The 15,912-nt window shown below is 36.8% G+C and overlaps 2 protein-coding genes across 4 annotated transcripts; one reads left to right on the top strand and one right to left on the bottom strand.

Annotated features, from left to right (window-relative positions):
* Positions 1-2,881: 2,881 nt before the first annotated feature.
* LOC112518618 (long chain acyl-CoA synthetase 1-like) lies at positions 2,882-8,370 on the top strand. 2 transcript variants are annotated; one of them, XM_025126382.1, is made up of 20 exons: positions 2,882-3,314; positions 3,842-4,020; positions 4,101-4,164; positions 4,261-4,350; positions 4,461-4,517; positions 4,621-4,669; positions 4,758-4,834; positions 4,941-4,980; positions 5,063-5,157; positions 5,243-5,410; positions 5,616-5,726; positions 5,834-5,921; positions 6,310-6,376; positions 6,457-6,532; positions 6,622-6,739; positions 6,820-7,065; positions 7,137-7,276; positions 7,703-7,885; positions 7,976-8,095; positions 8,169-8,370. In XM_025126382.1, exons 2-20 carry the CDS (start codon positions 3,872-3,874, stop codon positions 8,214-8,216), a joined length of 1,986 nt encoding a protein of 661 aa, XP_024982150.1. In that variant the 5' UTR covers positions 2,882-3,314; positions 3,842-3,871; the 3' UTR covers positions 8,217-8,370. The 2 variants fall into 2 exon arrangements, with proteins under 2 accessions (XP_024982150.1, XP_024982151.1); XM_025126383.1 differs by lacking the exon at positions 2,882-3,314 and adding an exon at positions 3,427-3,730.
* An 866-nt stretch (positions 8,371-9,236) lies between these two features.
* LOC112518008 (probable pre-mRNA-splicing factor ATP-dependent RNA helicase DEAH2) lies at positions 9,237-14,657 on the bottom strand. Of its 2 annotated transcripts, XM_025125510.1 has the most exons (7): positions 14,224-14,657; positions 13,717-13,919; positions 12,255-13,339; positions 11,572-11,697; positions 11,251-11,489; positions 10,995-11,113; positions 9,237-9,706 (listed from the first exon to the last, which is right to left on the bottom strand). In XM_025125510.1, exons 1-7 carry the CDS (start codon positions 14,524-14,526, stop codon positions 9,580-9,582), a joined length of 2,202 nt encoding a protein of 733 aa, XP_024981278.1. In that variant the 5' UTR covers positions 14,527-14,657; the 3' UTR covers positions 9,237-9,579. The 2 variants fall into 2 exon arrangements, with proteins under 2 accessions (XP_024981278.1, XP_024981279.1); XM_025125511.1 differs by lacking the exons at positions 9,237-9,706; positions 10,995-11,113; positions 11,251-11,489 and having other exon boundaries at positions 11,604-11,789.
* Positions 14,658-15,912: the final 1,255 nt, after the last annotated feature.

Below are 15,912 nucleotides of genomic sequence, written 5' to 3'. Positions count from 1 at the left end.
ACGGGTTTCGGTTAAACTATAATACAAGTTGGAAGGTGTGAAGAGATGTTTGTATAAGTTAACTTGAACCCGGGATCATTGAGGGTCGTCGTATGGTCAGGGTCAAGGAGGCTGTGCCCCCTGTGGTGGTCGTGTTGACGGATCATCGGGCGGGGTCAGAGGGCAATGTCGTAAAATCTAAAAGAGTGTGTGTATGGTGTGGAATTGGCATGTTTTTGTTATGTTTATGCTCTCCGCACGTTGATTTAACAAAAAACGTAAAGGCAGAGTGATTGGTCTTTCACTAAATTGCCCACCACACCATGTGTCACCAACCAACATTTTTTCGATGTTTGGGTCTTTGCGAGTTGCGACTTCTCCATAGACCGTTTCTGAGGTCTCATGGAATTATTCTGGGATTTTCCTTTGACTGTTTTTTAAGGCCCATCAGTTCGAGTCTTTCCAAGGTTATTGGGATTTTTCTGACTATTTTTTTAAGGTCTCATAGGATTAGTCGAGGCGTTCCTAACCTGTTGCAGACACCTAGGTTTTCTTTACGCTAATAATTAAAGAGGTTGCTTCCGTGAATATCATTGGCTTGCAAAAAGTGGTAGACTGTCATGGGAGAAACAAAAGTTTGAAAAAAAAACTCTGAGAGACTAACCTGTTTTTGTTGGACCCGTGAGATAGAGGAAATAGTTGGTAGCAAAAGACTGTATGCAAACATGCATTAAAGACGATAAACAGTAAAACCAACACAGACAAATGTATACGCTATTATATTGTTTAAAACGAAATACAGAAATCTGTCTAGACAAGATCCCCTCCCTCTGGCATAAATTGATCCATTACTCTAGGGTTGGGTTCTCGTGAGACCAACCTGTTTTCATTCGACCCATGAGATTAGCTGTTAAGACACAAAACCACACTGAACCTTCACAACAACAACATCGTTAAGGTACAAAAACAAATCTTTTTCGTTGTGAAAGCTTAGTGTTATTTTTGTACCTTCACAGTGTTTTGTTACGAAAGTTCACATATTTTTATAAATATCTCAATTAACTGAATTTGGAGACAAAAAGGTGAAGCAGAATTGTAGGCATTTAATCAAATGATAATGTGGGGGTTGATAATGAGCAGTGCATTATAAATATGGCATTTAACACCATGTGTCTTGGTTGCCATCTCTCATGAGTCATGAGCTGAGCTCCTGTTGCAAAATGATAACCAAAATCAACTACAACTACAACTACCAACCCATTTATTGCTTCCACCCCTTTAATGTCTCCCCTTCTTTTACAAACACAATTTGCAGTTAAAGGTTCAAATTCTCTTCATATAAATCCTTTTGTGAAAAATAAATCAAAATGGCTAACAAGTCACATGCAACTTAACACAGCTCACATGTTTCTGTTGTCAGGTTGAAATGTGTGAAGTCAGATTAAAAAATGTTGGATCTTTTTGAAATGTTGTTGACGTGTTCAGTCGAGTACATTTATTTGAAAATGTTGGATGTTTTTCCGTTTCCATGAATATATATATATATATATATATAGGGGAGCGATCAAATGCAAACCACTCAATTTGTACAAACCGTGCAAACCGCATTCAACCAATCATAATTTTTCATTTTGTTCATTTTTTTGTAATTATGAGAGGTTGATTAATCATTTTTATTGTGGAGGGTGTTAATCATAGATATTATCATCTTCATAATTTTAATTTTAGAGAAATACATGAAACAGTTTCATTAATGTTAGAGAAATACATGAAACAGTTTCATTAAGTATTATATGAAACAATTTCACAACCATATATGAAACAACTTCATCAAAAAAAGTATTATATGAAACAATTTCACAAGATTAAACAATTTCATGAAAAAATTTCATAAGATTAAACAATGAAATCGACAGATGAAGGTGGTTTGTACGGTTTACTCAAATGAGGGCGGTTTTGATCACTCCTATATATATATATATTTATTTATATATAGCAGAAACGATAGCAGTATCAAAATCAGTGAAATTCTTGAAGGTACCAAACTTGGACGGTGACATACAAAATATTATGTCATGCATTATTTCTTAGCTTTGGGAAATCATATTAAAAAAAGTAAAGCTTTTGTTAGTTCGGAGTCAATTCTCCGTTTCATTGCTAGTTGGTCGAAAAATATAAATTTTTATCAAAAACTGAATAAGTAAAATAGTAAACAGGGTTTCCATCAAACCACGATCATGGTTTTTGGAAACGAGAATAATATATATAGTTGCTTAAAGTGAGTTATTTTTCTCTTTTCAACAACAACGTGCATAACAAACCAATGAATTTTGAGAGATCCCTTTGAAAAGGAGTTGTAATTTGATTTTTTAGCTTGCAATGAAAATATTATAAAAAGGTCGTATTATTCAAACTCTTTTTTGAATTCTGATTTTTTTTTTCTACAAATATCTTTTGATTTTGTTCTATAAAATACGTCACACGTCTATTTTTTATGTTTCGAATACCAAACTAATCCCTCAAATTAACAACGTCAGTAGGTTATCAAGATCCGTTTACAAATAAATGATGGATTATACTTCTTCTTGAAAGTCACACATGGGTGATGGTGAGTTGACAAGAGTGGTACCAAGATTTCTTTACAACACCCATAATTTATTATATGTACAATTTTTCAATGTTTGGAATCCATCAAACCCCATTTGAATGGCAGATATTTTTTTTATCAAATATATTGATTTAAGTTTCCAATAATTCCACAAATAATACAAGGTTATAACTGTGAAATGCTTTTCCACCAACCCAAACAAGTAAACTTAAACTCAATTTAGGTTGGAGTACAATCCTATAATACCAACATCCATTAATGCCCATTTAAGAAATACACCTAACACTTTTCCTATTATCATCATACAACGACTACTCGATCGTCCACCATCATCTTGTTTCCTCCTTTTTATTTTAACTTGCGGTTTCTTGGCAGAAATTTGGACCAACAAAGTAGGTTCCAAATCTTGTGCAAATGCTTTAATTTTCTTGAACCATAAATTTTAAACCTCCAAGTACCTTTTCTTTCTTTAAATTGAAGATTTCCTCCAAAATAAAGAACATATAGTAACGCCGGTCAAAGGAAGGCAAATACGTAAAGCATTATTTGGTTGTAAATCCCACAGTTTGAAGAAGCCACTAGCAGTTCCATTCATTGGCCCCTACTTATTGCTGCAAACTTTTATATTCAACTGCAAGCTTTTGAAAAGTTGTATTGGTTTCTTTGATAGTTTCTACCCTCAAATTGACCATCACAACCATCTTTCTTGAATCTTGAACTTCTTCTGGTGAGTTTCTCATCTTCTTTCTTCGTTTTTTTGGCATCTACAGCAACATTTAAACGTGTTTTATTCTTGAAAATACACGTATGTGCATGCACTGTTATGGGTTTATATGTCAGTGATGTATTTACACATATATCTTGTAGTTTCTTTTCTGCAGAAAGCTGTCTTTGAATAATTTGTAGAAAGGAGTCTTGAAACAACCTTCCTTTTTGAATCTTTTTATGTTTCCTTACCTTTTTCGAATCTACTGTGTTCTTTCTCCCCATCCCACAAAACAATACATAAAATAATCGCCAACCCCGTTCTAAATTTCCAATCTTTACGAAAAAGGTATCTTTGTATCCACTAATGGAATGCTCAAGATTTCTTGAACAATCAGCAGAATCTTGGTTCACCATCGTTTCAGACTTTCAGTATTGGTTGGCTTGTGGTCTGCTTTATTTGGATTATGGGGGATTCGTCCTTTTTTCTTTCTTTTGATCGAAATTAGTAGGAATCTAAAAGGGGGTATGTTACTAAACTGTTCATAGGGGGTTTAAAGAACTGCACAGAAGTCGAAAATGGATAAACAGTTTGCAGTGAAGGTGGAAGATGGAAGAAAAGGGGTTGATGGTGATCCATCTGTTGGTCCAATTTACCGTAATCTTTTAGCAAAAGATGGGTTTCCTTCTCTCGATTCTGACTTGAAAACCACTTGGGATGTCTTTAGGTATTTCATATTTCTTGAATATTGTTGTTGATTTCTTTATAGAAAATGTAAAAGGTAAAGATTTCTTGCTCATTCTGCAGGAATTCTGTTGAAAAATATCCTGATAACAGGATGCTAGGATGGCGTGAGATTGTGGATGGCAAAGTATGTGTTTTTTGGTAGCTTATGTACTAATATGAACTGGAAAATGGAAGCTGCCACCCTATAAACTTGCCCCATATTTGTGGTTTAACTTTTCAGTGGGGGCCATACATATGGAGAACTTACAAGGCTGTATATGAAGAAGTTTTGCATGTTGCTTCAGCTGTAAGAGCTTCTGGAATTGGATCTGTAAGGATCGTTATATGGTTGAAATAACTTTCTTGGTTTTAACTTTTAACTTTTGGGAGTTTTTGCTTTCTTTTTCCGATGAATACTTTTCGATTTATGTATGATAATAGGGCTGTAAAGTGGGAATCTATGGATCAAATTGCCCCCAATGGATTGTGGCAATGGAGGTTAGTTTTTTTGGCTCTACTGGTGTAATGATTTCTGAACTTTTTGTTGGTTAATTTGTTCCATAATGATCGAATTCTGAGTAAACCGTTTACGTTTAATTAGGCTTGCAATGCTCAGAGTTACATTTCTGTACCTCTCTATGATACCCTTGGTAAACCATTTTCTTCTGTTTTTTTGGGTCCAAATCTTCTTATTTTCAATCAGAATGTTAATGGCTTTTGAAGCTTTTATCTGAGCAGGATCAGGAGCAGTCAACTTTATATTGGACCATGCTGAAGTTGATATTGTTTTTGTGCAAGATAAAAAAGTTAAAGAAGTGAGGACCTAAACTTTACCAGACTTTGTAGCAAAATTGGTATATTCGACCATAAAAGTTTCAAGCCTTCTGTTTATCCATTTGTAACAGTGCTTTAATTTTGCAGTTATTGAATCCGGAATGTACACATACTCAACGGTTAAAGCGTGAGGATCATTTTTAAATAGTTGCAACAGCCGAAATACGAGTGAACTAACCTTCTTTTCTTGATTTCCTCTGTGATTTCAGTCATTGTTTGCTTCAGTTCAATGAAGGATGAGGAAAAGGATAAAGCAGATTCCATGGGTATAAAATCGTATTCATGGAGCGAGTTCGTTCAAATGGTTAGTTTTTCGTTTGGATTTAGTCGGCATAAATTCCATTTTGCTGTTTTCTAAGCTGTTTTCATGTTGTTATATTGTCAACTAGGGGAGTGAACATCCATCAGAGCTGCAAACACCTAAACCAACTGATATATGTACGATTATGTACACTAGCGGCACCAGTGGAGATCCAAAAGGCGTTATATTGACTCATCAAAACGCTACAACAAACATAAGAGGGGTCGATCTTTTCATGGACCAATTCGAAGACAAGGTATTATCACCTACTAAATGTAAAAAAAGTATCAAACTTGTTCTTGAGCACTAAAAAGTGAAGAACAAAAATGTCAAGAATCTTGATCACATACCCACCTGAAGATTGTGTTCTTATCATTCTGCTTTTGCTTTCTTTATCAGTATCTTGATCTTTTACCTGTTTATGGTCATATTTTTGTGCTTGGAATATGGAACCAAGATAGATGACAGTCGATGATGTTTATATATCTTTCCTGCCTCTTGCTCACATCCTTGACCGCATGATTGAAGAGTACTTTTTCCGTAAAGGTGCTTCTGTTGGCTTCTTTCATGGGGTAAAAATCGTGAACTCGATCTCTTTTTGGTTATAACAAGGTGTTTGTGGTTGCTTTCGATGCCTTCCCACTTTACCCTCAATCTAATTGATCATAACTATTTGAAGGACATCAACGCACTGAGAGATGATATGATGGAGCTGAAGCCGACATTTTTGGCTGGAGTACCTAGAGTTTTGGAAAGAATTCACGAAGGTATCATAAGATGGGCCTGTTTATTAGCAGCTTAATAGGCTTAATGGGACTTACAGCTTATTCGGTCGGCTATAATGACTGTTTGGTTGTGACTTAATGATATAGAAAGTGGCTTATTCAGTAAGCTTCTAGGGGGGAGCTTTATGCAGAAAATCAAGTTTTTCTCAAACCTGTCCCTCCAGATTAAAAAACACGTTTCTTCCATCACTGAAAAAAACTCCTCCAAAACAAAAATCTTGCAATCTATACAGACAAATTAGAATACGTAGACAACTTTATCCATACAGGACTTAATGGAAAACCAACCAAACAACATACTTTCAGCCTGTATGGCAATCATTATGCAATTGTATTGTATCCCATTTCGTTTCTATATTTCGTCTTTCAGGCGTGCTTAAAGGACTAGAAGAAGTTAATCCAAGGAGGAGGAAAATATTCAACATTCTATACAACTAGTACTCGACCGCTTCTCTTGCTATGCTCTTTTTATTTTCCGTATGAAGGAAATAATATGAGTTTTAAAATCAATATGCAGCAAACTTAAATGGATGAAAGCAGGTTACAAGCAGAAATATGCATCACCGGTTGCAGATATGCTTGCTTTCAGGAAGGTTGGTCCTGCCATCAGATTCTTTGCGTTTATGCACACCAAAGTGTATTCTATCATCGAGTTTTTACCAAATCTTTTGTTGAATCTTAGGTTAAGAACAGGCTGGGTGGTCGAATTCGTCTCATAGTATCTGGAGGAGCTCCATTAAGCAGTGAGGTTGAAGAGTTCTTGAGGGTTACATCTTGTGCTTTTGTGTTGCAAGGATATGGTAAATATACAAGAAAACAAACACAAATAATTGGTTGTACATAGACCCTTTGGCTTTCTAAGTTGGCTTAATTGTTACAGGGATGACTGAGACCTGTGGTTTAGCCACTTTAGGATATCCAGATGAAATGTGCATGCTTGGAACCGTTGGTTCAGCATTCGTGTACACAGAGTTACGTCTAGAGGAGGTTCCGGAAATGGGTTATGATCCATTGGCGGATCCTCCTCGTGGTGAAATATGCGTCAAGGGGAGAACTTCTTTTGCTGGTTACCACAAGAATCCAGAGCTGACCAATGAGGTTATGAAAGATGGGTGGTTTCATACAGGTTAATACCCTTATTCATATGTGAATACTATACATAATTCTGCGAATAACTTGATCTATGTGCATCATCAGGTGACATAGGGGAGATGCAACCAAATGGGGTGTTGATAATTATTGATAGAAAGAAACATCTGATAAAACTATCTCAAGGGGAATATGTTGCACTTGAATACCTGGAGAAAGTTTACGGCATCACTCCGATTGTTGAAGATGTACATTTATTCATTCATCTTCGCGTTCACTAGGACTTTTATAAGTTCGGTCCTATTGTTCTTTTCAGACTAATTAAAGAAGGAAGTTCCTTTAGAAACCCAAAATTGATTAGGAACTCGGGAAATTCCCACAGCGCACGTGTCCCTCTTCAGGATGTATATTCATCTTGAATAACACATTCATAATGAATATGGAAGTGTTTATTCATTATAATATGCCACGTGTTATTCATCATGAATGTCGTAACATATTCATAATGAATATGGAAGTGTTATTCATCATGAGTCACACATTCATGATGAATATGTTACAACATTCATGATGAATAACACGTGTTGTGCTGTGGACGGTTCGCAGGTTCCTAATCAGTTTTAGGTTCCTAAGGGAACCTGCCCCCAGACTAAAACTCATAATTATGTCAATAGATTTGGGTTTACGGGGATAGCTTCAAATCAGCGTTGGTTGCAGTCGTTGTACCAAACAAAGAGCATGCAGAAAGATGGGCACATCAAAATGGGAATAAAGTTTCTTATGCTGAGTTATGTAATCTTACACAACTACGCGAGTATATCATTTCCGAGCTTAAATCTACTGCAGAGAGAAACAAGGTATCGTATGTATACATCTGTATGAAGATCTTTACGAGTTTGTTTATCAATGATATCATCTAATACGCATACTGCTCTGGGTTCATGTAGCTACGAGGTTTTGAACATATAAAGGCCATAATCGTGGAGCCTCGGACATTTGAAGATGAAAAAGATTTGCTGACTGCAACTCTGAAGAAACGAAGAGATAAACTGATGAAGCGTTACAAGGTAATCCAACTTTTTTAAGCACATTTGTTGATGGTTTTCGGTGTTTTTGATTGTGTATGATGATATAATGCAGGCGGGGATCGACATTCTTTACAAGAACTTGACTGCGAACAAAAGCTGAGATATATTTATTGTGATTGCAGCTGTGGTTGTGTGTTTTAAGTTGGTGTGCCATGATGCTATCCTTCGTACCTTCGTTTCATTTGTTTGAATTCAAATAAAAAATATGTAGTTTCACTTATTTATTGAAGTAAATGATTTTATAAGTGTGATTCAGAATGAAGTATCTAAGCAATATATTCCGCCGAAAGAGAGAAATATAAGAGAATTGAGAAATCTCCAAATTTAGAATAAGAGAGAAAATATAACATATGTGTTAGAGATGCTCTGAAAACCCTAACTTCCGTAGACCCCACCCCCACCCTATCCTCGCGTGACTTGTATCCACACTCACTACAGATCTCTATCTTAAATCTACTATGTTCTCTACAAACTCCTATCAAAGATCATGTCCTCGAAAATATCTAATATTGTCATGTCCAACCTCAATTACCCATCCCACGTCCTTGCTCTGGCCTCGACTAAAACACTTTCTACTTTCCTCACCACGATTGGTCTCCTATGCAACTTACAACTTCTCTCCAACACTCGGGTGTTTGTTTGTTTGTTAACAACTTAATGAAGTTAATGGGGCTCACAACTTACTCGTAAGCTTCTAGGGGGGCTTTATGTAAAAGACCAAGTTTTTCCAAAACCATTTTTCCCAATTAAAGAACGTGCTCCTTCCATCTATGGAAAAAACCCTACCAAATAAAGGCATTCCCAATATACAGACATAATCCACAATCACAACTTAATGAAAAACCAACCACACAACTCAGACAACTTTATTCATACAGGACTTAATGAAAAAAACTAATCAAAAAGTCCCTCAGCCCCATACAGCATGACTTGAGGCACAGCAACCCATGGCAGCTCCCCACTTTAGCCACACTGTCTTTATGCAATTAGATAATGAAAACTGAAGGACAGGACATGGGCACAAGCTGCGCCATTTTACAACCAATCCACAAGAAACAAATACAATTGCAACAGAAAAATCCACTCCAACCATATGTTAGGAATTAGGATACAAGTATTAAGAAAAATAATGGTGATCTTGTTTTGTTTTTCATATATTAGAAAAAGAAAGGAAGCATGATACTGGCAACTCTCTTTTGCAAATGTTAGAAACCCAAACAGACAAAACATGGAACTGGTTTTTCAAAGATTATTCAATTCATTCATACTGAACCAACAACTGTTGCTAAACTAAGATACATGATGATAAGTAGTATTGCGCAACCCTCAATAACCTTGGAGATACAAGCCGTTGCTGTCCACATCCCCCATTGCTGAATTTGGTATTTCATAGTTTTGATTGATGCTCTCAAATCTCAAGTAGAAGTGATATGTGAAAATGGAAACCCGAGTGAGTGAGGGTTCTATCTTCGGTTTCTGCTCTCCTCCTTGTCCTTTTCCCGTTTCTTGTACAGCTTCTCCAGAACACGTTTTGCTTCACATTGGGGGAAGTTTTCAAGATCATAGTAATGTGGAGCAATATCGACAATCCTGAAGGTAAACAGAACAGAAAAACTCAGGACTTTGATAGAATGGAATTGGTGTTAAAGATGGACCATACCATCTTGAACCTCAAATCTAAAATAATCTATGACTCTTTATCACTAGGCTTGCTTTTTCCAGAAGTTGAGAAAGAAATACATGAATCTTGCTTTCGTTGATTCTTTGTTTAAATGTGATTTCCCATAATAAGTTAATAACTACCAGTATATAGAGAACCCACAATCCTCGTTATCCAACCAAATTGGCTATCAACCATCCAACAAACTTATCTTTTAATTATGAGTATTCAGCAATTGTTGAGCTATTTCACGTATTAGGATTTATAAGTTCATCTATTCGTAACTTCAAAATCATTGATAAAAAGCAGAAGGAAACATCACAACCTCAGACCTCAATATGAACTGATCTAAACATAAACATTTCAACAAGAACACATCTTGCAATCAAAACCTTTTGACATGTTCAGCTTTTTGACAGAAGGTTCTCTTCCCATGCTACAGTAGAGTTAGGGGGTTTCAAAAGCATTAGGCAAAAAAATAATAGGTAACAGCAGACTTGCTGAAAGAAACCATCACAAAAGAAAGAAAAACAATGAAACAGAAATAGCAGATGGAAATGAAAACAAGTAGAATAATTAAAAAGAAAAATAATGGAATATCTGGGGTTTTCCTCCTTTGTCCATTGTTTATTGTAGAAATTATTTGTGCCTCTTGAGTAAGGCACACTCCTTAGGGCTTATCCAGACGACAGATATACATGGAACATGGGTTGCAAATGAAATGATTTGTAAGTTTTGGTCACAGAGGCCTCTTGAGTAAAGCAGTTTCGTCTGACAATCTTTAAAGGGTAGTAAACTGTAATTTTCCAAAGTTTATAGCAACCCATAGCCACAGCACACACTCCATGTGTGTGTGTGTGTATATATATATATATAGACTTGGGATCATGTGAGACCAGCCTGTTTTCGTGAGACCCGTGAGACCAAGATTTTACACTTGAAACTTCACAGCAAAATGCTGTGAAGGTGACTTTTTAAAACCTTCACAGTGTTTTTGCTGTGAAGGTTCGACTTTTTTAAACCTTCACAGTGTTTTTGCTGTGAAGGTTACGCGTAAAAATGTGGTCTCACGGGTCTCACGAAAACAGGCTGGTCTCACGTGAACCCAACCCTATATATATATATATATATATATATATGAGAATGGAGGGATACAACAACCATGAGAATAATGCAGAGGTAGATAAAAATGAAATCTTATTAGTGAAGATGACTAACCATTCACCACGAACATCTGTAACAGTGCGTATGAAATTTCTGCTTGTTAGGACATATTCATTGTAAATAACCCATTCTGGCTTGTGGTCCAAACAATTTGATGGGTGCAAATGGACAACCTGCAAATGGAAAACAGAGTATGGATCAATAGTACGTCAAAGCCAATATAATTTTTTTTGGACAGCAAAGCCAATATAATTTAATTCTCCATGTTAAATAATAAATGTTGAAACGAGTAAAGAAAGAAGCAACAAACTTGATTATCTTTCACGGTCAAATAATGTCCAGTGCGCTCCAAATGGGCAACCTGCATGAAGTACCCTGCTAACATAGCTTTTCTGATGTTGATGTAGTAGTCGCGGCTGTTAAAATCTGTGCTGCATAACTTGAGGTTGAACCTGGCCATTATACGAGCTAGCTGTTGCCTCACGTTATCTGCAGACTTAAGTGCTCTATGATTTACAAAGTTCTCGTAACACCATGATTGATCCTCGTCTGAAAGCAAACACAGATAAATATTAAGATCAATTTGCATCCTAAAATCTTTAGTAGCTTTATGACAAGGTAAAGAACTTACTATTTTGCTTGTAAGCGTGATACACATTCAACAGCGTAAGATGATCCCCATCAATGTGTCCAAATCGAGCTTTTGCTTCGTCTGCAGCCTTCTGAGCTTCTCTAGGCCGGACAAAGCAATTGGGTACTAAAGAAAAAATTGGGTTATCACAGAGGAGGCCCACGGTTGGTCAGCAGATTCATAGAGGCGAGATCACACCATTTGCTTCATGAAGAATACTGAGAAATTGCAACTATTTGCATCAGCACTTCCTTAGAAATTCTATGGTGCATGCCAACCGGGGGCATGGAACCGAGACAAGACAGTTGCTGATGACAACCTAAGACACATCTAACCACAAGCATGCCGCCATGTACATGCATCTCAGAAAAAGCATATCCCCATCTCCAGAGATTATACCAAAATAACCCAGTATATGGCGGGGTCTGGAAAAGGTAAAAAATGTTACCACCTGAGGTGGAGTCTAAGGAGGGTAAGATGTAGGCAGACCTCACTTCTACCCCCAAGAGTAAAGTGGCAATTTTCATGCATCTGCAGAGATTATGGTCTATGCAAATGCATGATGAAATATTAACCAAGATGCCAATATGCATCAAGCATATTGCAACCCTATCGTTTCTATTTCCAATTTAAGATATACTAATACTATGCAAGAAAAAAGATGATAAGAATGTAGTATGTACCTGATAGCATAGCTGAGATGGAAAGAATTTCGTTAGAACAGTTGAATTCAGAACTCACTACAAGCATCTTCCCCATCTGAGGATCTAGGGGAAATTCGCTCATAATTTCACCCAATTTTGTCAAATTCCCTTCATCATCTAATGCTCCCAAGTAATTTAAAACCTCTAGTGCGCGCATCAAAGTCTCCGGAGCAGGAGGGTCCATAAAATCAAAATGAACCAGATCATCTATACCAAGTTTCTTCAAAGTGAGAACAGTATTTGCAAGGTTGGATCTAAGAATCTCTGGGTAGGTCTGCGGTTGAAGATCGTTGTTGAAACTTCTCTCTGTGTACAGTCTGAAACATTTACCTGGTTGTGTTCTTCCAGCACGACCTGATCTCTGGTGAGCACTTGCCTTTGATATTGGAGAAACCAACAAAGACTCGACACGCACACGTGGATTATAGACTTTCTGCTTTGCAAAACCAGGGTCTATGACATAAACTATCCCATCTATGGTTAAAGAAGTTTCAGCAATGTTGGTTGAAATGACAATCTTCCGACCAGCAGGACCGCCCTCTGTTGTCGGAGATGGAGCAGGTTCAAATATCTTCTGCTGCATAGCCGGAGGCAGTGTTGAATACAAAGGAACAACTTTCACAGGCCCCACCTGGTCTCCCATATTTGCGACTTCTTTTGTTATCTTGCGGCATGCATCTTCTATTTCCTCTTCACCAGTAAGGAAAACGAGTATATCACCAGGAGGTTCACACATATGTATCTGTACAACTGTTCGGATTGCTGCTTCAAGGTAGTCCCTTTCGGGTTCTTGGGTATAGAAAATTTCGACAGGATGAAGTCTTCCCGGAACTTTCATTAAAGGTGCACCAAAGAAATAACCCTGAAACTTTTCAGCTTCAAGAGTAGCACTCATTACAACTAGCTTAAGATCGGGTCTATTTTTCAGCACTTCCTTTAGAAGCCCAAACAAAACATCAGTAGCCAACGTTCTTTCATGTGCTTCGTCAAGAATTATCACTTTATACCTCTCCAAAAGTGGATCTGTCATGGCTTCTCTCAATAGCATACCATCTGTCAAGTATCTACAAAGCCAACGAACAGATGTCAGTCGAATAATCAGATTAAGAGATGTGAAAGCAATTCATTTACGGGAATCCTACTAAAGCTTAGGCCCTGTTTGTTAGCAAGCTTAATAGGACTCGCAGCTTATTCGGTCAGTGATACATGACTTTTTGATAGTGGCTTAATGATATAGAAAGTGGCTTATTCAATAAGCTTCTAAGAGGGGGAGCTTTATGCAGAAAGCCAAGTTTTTTCCAAACCATCTCCCAATCCAAAAACATGCTTCTTCCATCTATGAAAAAACTCTCCCAAACAAAAAAGTGTCCCAATCTATTAATCTAAACAGACAACTTATTCATAAAGGACTTCATGAAAAATCAACCAAACAGCCCCTTACTTCAATACAGTTCTGGCACTGCTGCAGTCTTCAAAACGAATGCTGTAACCAACTTCCTCACCAATTGTTACATCCATCTCCTCTGCAACTCGACGAGAAACAGACATTGCAGCCACCCTACGAGGTTGGGTGCAACCAACCATGAATTTCTTGCGTCTATCTGCACTCTCTACGTCAACAGCTTCCAAGACAAATTGAGGAATCTGTTGGTCAGAATTTAACAATTCAAATTAAAAGCTCCACAACAAAATTTTCACCAAACAGAATACTTTTAACGAACAGATACTCTGCACCATCAATGTACTAACAGACGTAATCCAGAGAATCAGAAAACTAAAACAATGAAGACATGGCTAATTTCCCAATAAAAACCGATACATAAAAGGCAGATCTTGACATAGAAAAAGGAACATGAATGAAACTAGAAATAGACTTAGAATCGATAGCAATGGCGATATGAAAAAATAGCAAAAGAGAAGTGTTAGTTAACATAATGGAAGGACTAACCTGTGTGGTTTTACCACTACCAGTTTCACCGACTAAAATAAGGGTTTGATTGTCCTTGAGTGCTTTCAAAAACTCTTCTTTCTGATGCCAAACTGGTAAGGTCTTCCTCTTCTCCAAGATATCGTAATAACGCTGAGAGTAAGGGCGTCCATTCCACCTGTTTACCAGAGGCATACCACCGGTGGTGGTGGTGTTGATACCATGAACGGCACCTCCGCCGTTAGCTTTGTTAACCTTCGCCGTAGCTGTGGCTTCATCGACGACATCGAACAAACTGACCTTCCGTTTCCTTTCTGTACCCATCTAATTACTGTGGTCGTAGTTATGGAAGAAATCCCAAATCTTTGGGGGTTTGCAGCAATTCCCCTAGAGAGTCTCTGATAAGAAAGTCAGAAACCCTAATATGAGTTCCAAGGGGAAAGAGGGACGATAGACGTTCGCTTCAACTTTATATATATAAATGTTTCACCGTAACTTGCTCAAATACGATTTTCATACGTTTATAAAATATATTTTTAATAATTGTTTGAAAATTTATACTAAAACAAAATAAATTCTTGTATCAACGAAATCAGTAACGGATCCAGATTTTTTATTCGGTGGGTCACCTTCAAGGTAGACTAAAAGCCCGTAAAATCGTTCGATGTATTTTTAACCTAATTACAACGTTTCGAGAGATTTTTAAAATTTTTTGATTGATTTCGAGAGATTTTTTAATGTTTTTGTTGATTTCGAATAACTTTTTTGATTGATTTCAATAGATTTTTTTTGCTAGGGTAACGGTTTTGATTGGGGTTGAGGACCCGTGGAAAAATGTAATAGAAAGAACTGAAAGGTAAATCATGTAAAACATAAATTCTAACTCCAACTTTTGAAATGTTGGTACAAGATCATACCAACATGTACCAATTGAGAAAAGTTGGTCTCATTTAAGTTGGTACCAAATATAATTAATTGATACATGATATAAAATTATATTTACTAATTATAATTAATTGATACACCGTGTAAGACAAAAATCATGATATCAAACCATATTCACACCCTACAAATCACCATAATAATTTTGTCAAAACCCAAAAATTGAGGTTATATTATATGTCATCATAGCCCAAAAACATTTCATGGAGGCATGGGCTACCTATATACACTACAAATGGGTCAAAGCCCAGGTTTCGATTAGATATGCACAATGGTCCGAGATTTGAAATCGGTTAAAAAGGGTAGGTTACAAGCCCGACCCAAGTCATTGGTTCGATTACACATTTTGGATCATAAATCAGTTTGGACAAAGCTTATCAAGGCCCGTTTTTGTTGTTTAAACTTGGCTCGAGCCCATTTTTAGTTAAGAACGGGTTAACGATCCATCCAAGGACCGATTAAAATTCGAAAGTGAACCCAAAAAAGCAGGTAAACATTAGCCACTGGCATTGCTACCATAACGCACCTGATGCAAATTGTTCAACTAAAATGTTCCCACGAAGAGTGGTCACTTCTGATGCCTAGCGATGAATGCCAAATGAAAACGATGATGCACAATTGAAATTTGAAACTAAAGGGTTGTTTACCAAAATTTGTGAACAAGTGTTGATTGGAGTAAGAGGTCTGATTATGATAAGCATTGACCGGATAAAAATGACCGTTATATCCTTCTGTCCATATTGACTGAAATATTGTTTAACAAAACTT

The sequence above is a fragment of the Cynara cardunculus genome, assembly GCF_001531365.2.
Source record: "Cynara cardunculus var. scolymus isolate 2C chromosome LG 9, CcrdV1, whole genome shotgun sequence".
In the NCBI taxonomy this organism is placed as follows: domain Eukaryota; kingdom Viridiplantae; phylum Streptophyta; class Magnoliopsida; order Asterales; family Asteraceae; genus Cynara; species Cynara cardunculus.
This window is presented reverse-complemented; position numbering and strand designations above follow the sequence as displayed.

Bases quoted from the DNA above. Each gene is read 5' to 3' on its own strand.
- LOC112518618 (XM_025126382.1), top strand. From the start codon at position 3,872: ATGGATAAACAGTTTGCAGTGAAGGTGGAAGATGGAAGAAAAGGGGTT. The intron at 5,922-6,309 runs GTATCATAAGAT...TTCGTCTTTCAG, and splicing joins TTTGGAAAGAATTCACGAAG to GCGTGCTTAAAGGACTAGAA. The intron at 8,096-8,168 runs GTAATCCAACTT...GATATAATGCAG, and splicing joins AACTGATGAAGCGTTACAAG to GCGGGGATCGACATTCTTTA.
- LOC112518008 (XM_025125510.1), bottom strand. From the start codon at position 14,526: ATGGGTACAGAAAGGAAACGGAAGGTCAGTTTGTTCGATGTCGTCGAT. The intron at 13,920-14,223 runs GTTAGTCCTTCC...TCTGACCAACAG, and splicing joins GTAGTGGTAAAACCACACAG to ATTCCTCAATTTGTCTTGGA. The intron at 13,340-13,716 runs GTAAGGGGCTGT...TTGGCTTTGTAG, and splicing joins AGTGCCAGAACTGTATTGAA to ATACTTGACAGATGGTATGC.